This window comes from Chiloscyllium punctatum, chromosome 26, assembly GCF_047496795.1.
Source record: "Chiloscyllium punctatum isolate Juve2018m chromosome 26, sChiPun1.3, whole genome shotgun sequence".
Lineage (NCBI taxonomy): Eukaryota > Metazoa > Chordata > Chondrichthyes > Orectolobiformes > Hemiscylliidae > Chiloscyllium > Chiloscyllium punctatum.
The window spans coordinates 52,906,993-52,919,062 of record NC_092764.1 but is presented as its reverse complement, the minus strand read 5'-3'; the positions used below and the strand labels follow the sequence as shown (position 1 = coordinate 52,919,062).

At 42.5% G+C, this 12,070-nt stretch overlaps 1 protein-coding gene across 2 annotated transcripts in view; it reads right to left on the bottom strand.

The window, feature by feature from the left end:
- The window catches only part of dus2 (dihydrouridine synthase 2), a 115,476-nt gene that overhangs the window by 39,067 nt on the left and 64,339 nt on the right, over positions 1 to 12,070 (bottom strand). For both annotated transcript variants that reach the window (XM_072547411.1, XM_072547410.1), the window contains 3 exons: positions 7,239 to 7,304; positions 5,310 to 5,380; positions 351 to 437 (listed from right to left, as the gene is read on the bottom strand). In XM_072547411.1, coding sequence (XP_072403512.1) covers positions 351 to 437; positions 5,310 to 5,380; positions 7,239 to 7,304 — 224 coding nt within the window. The remainder of the gene's footprint in view (positions 1 to 350; positions 438 to 5,309; positions 5,381 to 7,238; positions 7,305 to 12,070) is intronic.

The following is a 12,070-nucleotide window of genomic DNA, read 5'->3' as shown; positions in this document are numbered from 1 at the left end:
TGTCACCTATTTTATCGAGTAAAAACAGGTGCAGTGTGTGTGTACATGCTCTTACTGTGTGTAAAGACGAAGGCTGTGCTACAATATATAGCTTCCAGTACACGCAAGTGCAACGCATTATAAACTCAATTAGCAATCTTAAATTGATTGTCAGTGTAACTCTTTGTACACTGAGAACTATTTAGCAAATATTGTCCAATCAAAAAAAAACTACCCAAACTACTTTTCTTTTGGATGGCACGTAAAAGGCTGGTTCTTCCAATACTGCATGTGTCTTGCAAACTATAAATAGTCCTGAAATGCCTGTGGACTTACCTTTGTGCATTAATGGACTGGTTTATTTTACTTACTTTGCTATCACAGGGATGGACACAGCTTCAGAGATGGCTTTAATTACATCGCAGTGCACAGGATGTTGTGGTCTCTCTTCTTTTCTCCTGTGGAAAAGATATTTTGAGATAGTACGCGATAGTTACAGATGAGCAAAGTGTTTCAACATTCAATGTTACAAACACATCAAGCAATTGGGGCCACTATCCTTGCAAATTCCTTTTCTGTAACCTCTGATAGATGGAGTTTAATTTAGATAAATGTGAGGTGCTCCATTTTGGAAAAGCAAATCTTAGCAGGACTTAAACACATAATGGTAAGGTCCTAGGGAGTGTTGCTGAACAAAGAGACCTTGGAGGGCAGGTTCATTGTTCCTTGAAAGTAGAGTCACAGATAGATAGGATAGTGAAGAAGGCATTTGGTATGCTTCTCTGTCACACTCACGCAACTCTGGCCTCTTGTACATTTCCAATTTTCAATATTCAATCATTGATGATGTCTTCAGGTGCCTAGGCCCTAAAGCACTAGAATGCTTCAAAGCCTTCTCTGAAAGTTCCCTCAGACCTGTGACCATCTGTCCTAATATCTCCCATGTGGCCCCGTGTGAAATTGTGTTTGGTAATAATCCTGTGAAGTGCCTTGCAGCTTTTTTTTTTAACATTAAAGACATTTAATGATGGTCAAGGTTTATTATTCACTGCGGTGATGTAGTAAGCAGCTTTACCACAAGGACAGGGGTAAGGGAGCACAAGGACGGGAGGGAAGGGAGCACAAGGACAGGAGGGAAGGGAGCACAAGGACAGGAGGGAAGGGAGCACAAGGACAGGAGGGAAGGGAGCACAAGGACGGGGGAAAAGGGACTACAAGGACAGGGGTAAGGTAGCACAAGGACAGGGGTAAGGGAGCACAAGGACAGGGGTAAGGGAGCACAAGGACAGGGGTAAGGGAGCACAAGGACAGGGGTAAGGGAGCACAAGGACAGGGGTAAGGGAGCAGGGGACGAGGGAAGGAAACACAAGGACAGAGGGAAGGTAGCAGGTGGATGGGGGAAGGGAGCACAAGGACGGGGAGAAGAGAGCAGGAGAACGGGGGAAGGGAGCAGGGGGACGGGGGAAAGGCAGCGCCAGGACGGGGGAAGACAGCGCCAGGACGGGGGAAGACAGCGCCAGGACGGGGGGGAAGAAAGATGTTGTGAAACTTGGATTCAGAAAAGATTTACAAGGATGTTGCCAGGGTTGGAGGATTTGAGCTATAGGGACAGGTTGAATAAGCTCAGAGAGTAGTAAGGGTATGGAATGCTTTGCCTGCAACGGTAGTAGATTCGCCAAGTTTAAGTGTATTTAAGTCATCATTGGACAGGCAAATGGATGTACATGGAATAGTGTAGGTGAGATGGGCTTCAGATTAGTATGACAGGGTGGCGCAACATCGAGGGCCAAAGGTCCTGTACTGCGCTGTAATGTTCTATGTTCTATAAGCTGGGGCTGATTTCCCTGGAGCATGGAAGGCTGAGGGATGACCTTACAGAAGTTTATAAAATCATTAGGGGCATGGATACGATAAATAGACAAGGTCTGTTACTTGGGGGTGGGAGAGTCCAGAACTAGAAGGCATAGGTTTAGGGTGAGAGGGGAAAGATATAAAAGAGACCTAAGGGGCAATGTTTTCATATAGAGGGTGGTACATGTATGGAATGAGCTGTCAGAGGAAGTGATGGAGGCTAGTACAATTACAGCATTTAAAAGGCATCTGGATGGGTACATGAATAGGAAGAGTTTGGAGGAATATGGACCAAATGCAGGTAAACGTGACAGATCAGTTTAGGATATCGGGTCGGCATGGACGAATTGGACCAAAGATTTGTTTCCATGCTGTACATCTCTCTGACTGGTTTTGAAGTGGAGCCAATTGTAATTTCCGCACTTCACTTATACCAAGTTATCATCAATAAGAGAGTGGTGAATGTCACAGAATCGCCTACCATCACAAATATTTTAAGTTAGCAGCATCATGTGAAAGCTCTAATTTCAAACTGAGACTGTCACAACAAACCTGATGGAAGAAATATGACAACAATGTTTTGAATTAAACATTGGATGGTTGGTACAAAGTGCCTCAGTCACAGTTCCTTTGTGAAGCCCCAGGAATACCAAACACACTATATTCCAATTGATTATAATCTCACAAACCAGATCTACAAAGATGGCCTTCTTTCTGAATACTGTGTACAGGAAGTCTGTTTCAATAGCTCCAGGTCAGCACTGAACCAGACTCAGTTATGCCAACTGTTACAAAGGGCAGCAATACCTTCTTCCATCCAGGGGTGGCACTGGTTAGACATGAGCTGAAACCTAGCTCCAACACGGTCTCTCTGGGATAGTGCTATGGAATAGTAAATGGGGCAAACTCTTCAGAACTTCCCCCAAAGTATCACCAACGTCACTCCGACAACCATTAAACAGAGGGCTCAGAATCGCTCACCTGCTCTGTCACCCACATGCAAAATGTGCCTTTCCTTGCCATTCAACTTAGATTGTCAATTGACAGCCCAGTCCCCCCCTTTAACCTGGGCTAAGGGCTGGTAAGAAGCTGATAGGCCTTTTGAATTTTTACAACCTTTGAAAAGATCTTGATCCCCTTTCTATTTCCTTTTAATTATTTGCATCCGCTTGAACTTTTTATTCATTACCATTTTCGAGAAACATGTCAGAGTAACTACACAAATGGTCTGTTCCAGTCAATGCATGCAGCTGCAAGCCAGTAACTCTTGTTCTGTGGTGTAACAGATAGCAAAGCTTCTTGGGAACCAAAGTTCCAAGGCCAACCTCATGACTGGATGGGAAGGTGGGTGCTTTCATACTGCAACAAACGTGATGGGAAGAAAGTTGAAGCCTCCATCATCACAATCGGTAACTCCAGACTACAACTCCTATGTAAAAAGTACATGATGGCACAGCAACTTGGACTTCAGACAGTAGTGTGCAGTGACACATGTTGGAGAGACTTCATTTAACACTCCACTGTTGAGTGGAGTTACGATATCAGGACTGGAAACCTTTAGCATTCCTATTTCTATTATTTATGCCTTCACTGCTGCCATCACCCCAATGATCCTGTGCAGGAACCCCACATTGCAGGCTCATATCAGAGTGTGTAAGACATAGAAAGGGCATGAGTGTGAGAGATTTACAGAGAGAGGGAGAGAGAGAGAAAGAGAGAGCAAACAAAAGAGCATGAGAAAGAGTGGGGAAGAGGAAGAGTGAGAACATGGAAAAGAGTGAGAGCAAGCAAGAGAAAAAGTGACAGTGAGAGAAGGTGAGCAAGGGAGAGAAGGTGAGCGAGGGAGAGCAAGGGACAGAAAAAGTGATAGGGAGGGAGAGAAAGAGAGAGAGTGCGCAAGAGCAAGAGAAAGAACATGAGAGTGAGCAAGGAAAAGAGTGAGAGATCTGCAGCCAGCCAGGGAGGACACCCCCATGAAGTGATGACTCTAGCAGTAGCAGTAAGGAGGGTTGCTGCACTCTCATGTTTTAGTCACAGTGCAGCGAGGGACAAGCGACTGCCTCAGCAAGTGGCCAGACCTCCTCAGTGAGCAAAGACCCCCACTCCTTTGGTGCAGACCCTGAGCAGTAGCCCCCGGGCTGCACTCTCTGAGGGTCCAACTACAGGAGGGATTGGAAGTTGTGTGTTTAAATTTAGAGTACAGTTATTACTGTATTTCAACTTAGGATAAAGATTAAACATTTCCCATTATATTCCTTCTAAGGAAGGCATTAAGGAACCTACCTCCATCTTTAACACTTATTGCTGTGGAAATCAATGCTTCACTTGAGTCATGACTAAAGTCATGATTTTCAGGAACTTGAAGTGAGGGCACCCTGTACCACTAACACAACAGCATAATCTATGACAGAGGCACTACCTCCAATAGAGTAGCAATACAGCCTGCTTGAGTCCTTACCAAGGATCAGTAACCATTACTCATGTGTTATAACACAATGTCAGCCTAGGCATTAATGCTGTTGTCTAGACAACAGTTTGAAAGTAACGTGACCAGCTTGTGCCAGCAAACAGTTCCAATTAAAGGTCTTCTCTTTTGGAAAGTCTTCGACATGCCAACTACTGATAAGCAGTGCTCTCAATTATTGGGGTTTTGTCCAGGCAAGTAGGGAAACAATTTAATTGGCTCATGAATCAGTAGTTAAATTAGCATAAGGTTGTCAAAAATGGAAAACAAAGGTTGCTAATCCAGACAGTAGTCAAGATTTGCAGTGTCTTCGCACAAAGAATAATGTAAGCAGAATGCAGAAAGGAACTTATAACTCGTGTGGATAGTTCAAATACTGAGGTAAAATACTAAAGCTGAAGCAATGTGCCACCTCTTCAATTCAACCTTTATTTTATATATTTCTTACATGAGCCAAGAAAGATTAAAATGCTAAATTTGATGATGATGGCTCTCTAATGTCCACCTGATCAAACACCAAAAGGACTTCCATTTACAGTTTCAACCACAAGGCAACATATTCCAATTGCAGCACTCCCTCAACGTGAAAATGAACTGCCAGTCCAAATTATGCGCTCAAGTCCTGGAGTGGAGTTCATGATCAAGTACCTCAGAGCCTCAAGTAAATCAAGCTAATAGCTGGATATTGAGGAAAGGCCTCTATATTATCAGAGGAGCCTCTACCACACCAGCTTCATACTTTTGTGTTTTGCTAATTCAGTCTTCTTACTTATGAATGTGGAGGAAGGTGAAGTGGTATTAAAGTGCATTGTTAACACATGCCAATTAGTCATCTCGCTGAAAGCTGTAGAATTCCAATCTGAAATGAACTAAATACTAGTTCTGAAAGTAACTGGACAAGCCATCTCCTCAAACTTCTCAGGTGTTCAATCCATTTCACTCAATAAACATTCCTATAACTTAGTTTACTCACGAAACCAGCAACCATAGCAGAACACCTAGAGTTCGCTTTTACCTTCCATGCACTGCCACAGCTGCAACCCCTGTCCTTTCAATACGTTTCACGAGGTTAATGGTGTCCTCTAGCTGCAAAACAAAATTAAAGAATCATGAGATTGAGGGCTAAACATCAGTTTTATATTCTGCTTCTTAATTTGACGAATGACAGTTTAAATTGTGAGTGTCACCATTATTATGCCTTTTAAATGTCCAACACAGAATTGTAAACAGCATTGTTTGGTGACCTTTGATCGAATATCTGCTGCTGCCATTGGCTTTTAAATAAAATCAAAGTGCTGGAGAAACTCAGCAAGTCTAAAGCATATATTCTGCAATTTCGAGACCAACACGGCTCTTCTGACATTGTTTAGCAGGATTACTGAGCTAGTAGTGGGAGGTGGTTGAAGAGAGCTCCTTTTACAGTATACTCATAGGCCTCGAGGCCATTTTTCCGAAGAAGAACTATGACGTTTATTGATTAGAAATATTCAGCAGTTGGTCTGGAAATGGCAGCTAAGGGAGAAGCTCTGATCAAACAATCGCTGGGACCATATGCTGCTGAGGCAGACGTGGGTACTGCAGATGCTGGAAATCAGAGTCAAGATTGGTGCTGAAAACGTACAGCACGTCAGGCAGCATCCGAGGAGCAGGAAAAGTGACATTTCAGGCAAATCCCTTCTTCCTGATGAGGGGCTTTTGCCTGAAACGTTGATTTTCCTGCTCCTCGGATGCTGCCTGACCTGCTGTACTTTTCCAGCACCAATCTTGACTATATGCTGCTGAGTTTATTCTTAATTTCCTTTCTGGTGTATCTAAAGAAAATGTGAATATCAGGTTTATAGAGGTAATTATTATATGAACATTAAATGATGGTCATGGTTACAATAGCAGAGTGAAAAGCATCTTTCAGTGGAAATGCAGGCGATTCAAAGTTGAAGATGCTGGCAAAGCATATACAAAAATGTGGATTAGCCATGTTAAATTGCCAATAATATCCACAGATGTGCCATGGGAAAGGCAGGGTTGCAAGGACTGGGTAGCAGGGTAGGTCGAGGTGGCATGGGGACTTGATGGGTCAAATGGCCTGCTTCCACACTAGTGATTCTACAATCTCCTCTAAACCAAAAGCAGCTTTTTTGGGTTACAAATTAAAGTTGGGCCAGATTTTCTGAGGATTTGCAACCGAATTGCTACTCTGCCCAGTTTGTTATTGTACAAAACCAGAGAGCTCCTCATTTTGGAGAGGAGATTTCAATGAGGCCGGAATGAGCCTCAGAAACGAACAGCCGGAATGCAATACTGTCAGGGGAAGGTAAACCAAGTCTCCTTTTCATAGTAATCAGTTGACATACTCTCAAGTAATTAAACTTCATGCAGAAAATCAGCCAAGGTTGTTATTCGTGATTGTAAACAAGGAAGAGATCACTGCACTTTAAAGCACTTGAGCTGTTTCTGACAGATACAAGGCTGAACTGGAGTGGAATGCTTTAATTTTGTCATTCTTGGGCTGTTAGCCCCACTGGTATGATTAATGTTCATCGCTGATCTGTCACTGCTTTTGAAGAGAGTGTGTTCAACCTTCTTCCTGAATCAATGCAGTTGAGAATTTGCTCAGCTACTTCAGAAGGAAGCTCAGAGTCAACCATATTGATGTGTGTCAAAGAATATTAATGAAGTATTTGGGTTTTTAAAAAAATTCAAAACCTTTGCCCTCGTTTTTACTCCTTCCAGCATTTTTATTTACTTATTTTCAATTTAAATTTCAACTGAATGGTTGGATTTTAATTTACTTCCTCTGGGTCGCAAGTCCAGTTCTTTGGCACCCCAGACCAGCAATGGCCACATGACTGCAGCTTTTCCATTAGTTGCAAAAGCAATAAAAACAGATTATGAATGTGCAAGTTACTTTAGAAAGAAGAGGAGGAGAAAATACAGAGTTGCTTACAGACGGCAAAATTCGAATTTTGCAGGTCACTGGCTTTGAAATTCCTTTGACGAGAGTGGATAAGATCTGAAATTGGAGTACAAAAGTGTACAATTACTTTAGTGCCGTTACTGATAACTCCATCAAATTGTGATCTGCTATAGAGTCTATGAGGAATAGAGTGAATAGATCCGACAATTGGTGTGAAAGTAGCCATGTACAATAGGCACATCGCCTCTGATTGAAACAAGGGCTGCACCCAGGTTTGTGCTTCCTGCTGATCAGTGCCTGTTGAAACCAGGCACCAGTAACCATGCTCTTAACTGGCTGCAGGCACCTGCAGGGGAGGCCACAGTTATGACATCCTAGCACCACTGTAAGCTGGCTTACACTGGCACAAGCAAACAGTGGTTAGCACTGCTGCCTCACAGCGCCAGAGACCCGGGTTCATTTCCCGCCTCAGGCGACTGACTGTGTGGAGTTTGCACATTCTCCCCGTGTCTACGTGGGTTTCCTCCGGGTGCTCCGGTTTCCTCCCACAGTCCAAAGATGTGCAGGTCAGGTGAATTGGCCATGCTAAATTGCCCATAGTGTTAGGTAAGGGGTAGATGTAGGGGTATGGGTGGGTTGCGGGTCGGTGTGGACTTGTTGGGCCGAAGGGCCTGTTTCCACACTGTAAGTAATCTAATCTAATCTAAGTTCACCATCCCATTTTTCATAAGAGTTTGTGGTTTGCTAGTTCATTACAGATGGCAATTAAAAGTCAATCGACTGTTTTGGATCAGAAGGCCTGGCTGATTTCCTTCACTAAAGGACTTTATCTAATTAAATCGATTAATTTTTCATGAGTTGAGAGCTCTGAATTACTAGGCCAAGAATAATTGCTACACCCACTGTGATTTATCTTTCGCTTTATAAAACAAGATTCAATTCTAATGTCCATAATTTTTGGCAGCTCAGATTAGACTCTCTGATCATTCTCCAAGTCATGCAGTATTTCAAGGGGACTGCCAATCCATTGCAGCCATGGCTGGGATCAACAGGTTTGTACAAAAGTTGTGAAGTCAGCAAAAAGCTCCTTTCATTCACCGTGAAACTGTGCAACCTGAAGGAACTATGGAAAGTCCCAAATACTTGGAGAGTCATAGCAAAAGTCAGAAGAAATTAACCAGAAACAAATGTGTCACTAGATAGTGATCTTAGCGCTGACAGGGGAATAGGCGTAACAAATACATTCACAAGGCCAAAAGTACAATATGAAATCACATAAAGCAAAAAGGTGAAAATCTTGTTTTTGTACCAGCCAACACTCAGGAAAAACGAAATTAATCACCCACACAGTGTAACAATTAGAAACACTCCAGACGCTGTTTCTCTACCCAAGTGAATCCCAGTGACCTGAACAAGCCAATGCTTCAGAACACAAGGTCAGAACATTCACAGCACCGATTCCCAAGGTAAATCAACAAACAGCAAAACTAAAGCTTACTTTCAAATCTTCAACCCTCTCACATCTACTACTTGGTAAGTATCAAGTCAGATCTGCTACAAAGGTACATATTTTATATATTAAGAAACCTGGGAACTCACAAAGCAAATTGCACACGGACAATGATTAAAACTAAGTTTATTTCCACTTTGATTCGTTCATTTGTATTCAGAGAATGAAGTTTTGCTTATTATGCATTTATGCTGAATTTCTGTCATGTGGTAGTTTGAATAATATCTGCCAATAAACAGTGTACATATTTAAAACTCATTAATTCTCAATCACATTTCTACTGCACAATTTTGTAGATAATATGCAATATATACTCAGCTGAATAATACATTTGTCCCATGTGTATTATGAATAAATTTGACAATTGTTAACATTATTCATGAACATTAACAGCTTAAAACATCTCCACACAATGAAACCAACTTTTAACAAAAAGCGTGATTTTAATCACAAGTGATATGCAGATAATGTCCAATTAAAGTTTACAGATTTCCACTGTCACATGAATTATCTGCCTCACTAAAAACACGTTTAAAAAATCCCACAACACCAGGTTATAGACCAACAGGTTTATTTGGAAGTACTAGCTTTCGAAGCATCGCTCCTTCACCCACACAGTGTGGGTGGTTGTGTTTTGGAGCGGTGTTCTGAAAGCTAGTGCTCCCAAATAAACCTGTTGGTCTATAACCTGGTGCTGCGTGATTTTTGACTTGTCCACTCCAGTCTAACACCGACACCTCCAAGTCATAAAAACACAGTCTGACAGAAACCAGTAAGGAACACTACCTTTTTAGAGCTGAATTGACCAGCTGTTGTAATAGTGATACTAAGGCCTGGGTATTTTGGGTAGAGCGCTGTCACCAATCCTCCTGCCTGTATTAGTCTAAGGGCTTTCCAGGAGTTTGTGGTGAAAGATGAACCACAAATGAGTCTTAGGTAATAAGACAAAGCATCTGAGTAACTATACACAGATAACATTATACACCTGGTAACATGAGGCTGAATATCATGATGTCTCCAGTTATGGCTGACATACAGTGTGCGAAAATTCAACCGAAACTCTCAACAACTTCAGCAGTCCACAAGTATATGGAATAATGCAGCAATCTACAGGCTGCAGTAATTTGAATCAACTGCAATGAATTAATAAGGACCTCCACTTTTACACTGTTTCACTGTGAAAACCTCTAAAAATTATATCTTGTTAAATGTAGTACAATTGGGTTTTTAAATAATTACCGCTAAACATCTTCACTGAGAAACCGAATCTTATACTTGTGGAACATCGATACAAATGCCCGAGGGCCTGTTTACCTTCCTAATTTGTATATTCGTATGCAAGTTGTACTTCAGGGACTGGAACACAATCTAGGCTGACACTCTGCTGCATCTTCATGGCCAATATGTATCTCACAACCAACTACCAGGAGACATCATGAAGTGAATTTTAAGAGGGAGTCAATTCTGAGAACATTTGGTTTGAAAAGAACTGCCTCACAGTGGTAATACAATGGATCGAGTGTAACTGGATGATAATGGGACTGCTGCCCTTCAACAATATGGGGCTTGCTGTCCAGAGCCACTGGGCAATCAGAAAGCCAGCAGCTGCAAAAGTTCCCCATGCCTCTTTATCTCAAAGCAATATTACACTCGGTATTTGCACTACAAGGAAATTCATCCATTTCAAATGAATAAATCACACCACCCCAAAACAGTCAATAGGCCCACTATTTAAATGAGCACCTTTTCCTCTATAAAGACCACAGATAGTGGAAGAGGAAGAGGCCATTCAGCCCCTTAAGCGTGCCATTTGTTTACACCATGGCCTAACTGCATTTAAACTCCATCTATCTGTTCCCTAACTATCTTGTCACTCAAGAAACCTCATGAATGAAATTGCCAAGAATTGTCACCCTCGATCTTCGCGCTCCCACCAAAGGGAACAGTTTCTCCATTTTAAGCACTTTAATTGAAGAACAATATTAAGAACATAGTTTGTAAAATCTATTGCCCTCAAAGTTCACAGTGCAAGGTTTGCATCAGTGTGGTCAGAGTACAGTTTAATTTGTGTGCACTAAGAATCATGCAATTTCCTTAGAATTATAGAAGGCTTAATGAAGTGGAAAACTGGTGAAGCAAGTTTAAAAAAATATAAAATGTGACTTCTATGTTGTCCACTGAAGAATGTAATTTTCCACTATTCCGATATTACAAGTTGCAATAAGTTTACTTCAATTGTATGTAAGGACGGTGCAGGTTTATGCTCCCAACCCCAACTCTGTTACATGGTAAAATTGCACAATTTCAATATTCTTTCATTATGGAAATCTCTAACTTCTAAATCCAAATTGCGCTCTGAATGGCTTGGATTGATAGGAAGGTGTGGTGATAGTAGAGATCATTCTTGGTTAGCTTGCACCAGTCACAATCACATCACACACACATATTTCCAGAAAAATGCAACGTAACCAGATTATTGTTTCCCCTCCTGTCCTTTGCACAGCTCAGGTCACCTCAGTCCAGGTCACTTAGGTCACCCAGGTCACTCGTGCTCCCTGATTCTGAGCTTGTTGAATTCCACTGAGGTAAAAACAATGACTGCAGATGCTGGAAACCAGTTTCTGGATTAGTGGTGCTGGAAGAGCACAGCAGTTCAGGCAGCATCCAAGGAGTTCGAAATTGACGTTTCGGGCAAAAGCCCTTCATCAGGAATGAAGGCAGTGAGCCTGAAGCGTGGAGAGATAAGCCTAGAGGAGGGTGGGGGTGGGGAGAAAGTAGCATAGAGTACAATGGGTGAGTGGGGGAGGGGATGAAGGTGATAGGTCAGGAAGGAGAGGGTGGAGTGGATAGGTGGAAAAGATGATAGGCAGGTAGGACAAGTCCGGACAAGTCATGGGGACAGTGCTGAGCTGGAAGTTTAGAACTAGGGTGAGGTGGGGGAAGGGGAAATGAAGAAACTGTTGAAGTCCACATTGATGCCCTGGGATTGAAGTGTTCCGAGGCGGAAGATGAGGCGTTCTTCCTCCAGGCGTCTGGTGGTGAGAAAGCGGCGGTGAAGGAGGCCCAGGACCTCCATGTCCTTGGCAGAGTGGGAGGGGGAGTTGAAATGTTGGGCCACGAGGCGGTGTGGTTGATTGGTGGGGGTGTCCCGGAGATGTTGAATTCCATTGTTGAATTCCACTACTGGCTCCTTCAGCATTTCAAAGATCTTAGCAGTTGTTCAACGCTCTGACCTGTATGGAACCTAATTAGGTTAGGTTCCCCTAATTAGCCAAGCTCCTAAGCTCATACACCTCACACAATGAACTATTCTGTGTATCTTTTTCAGATTAGATTAGATTCCCTACAGTGT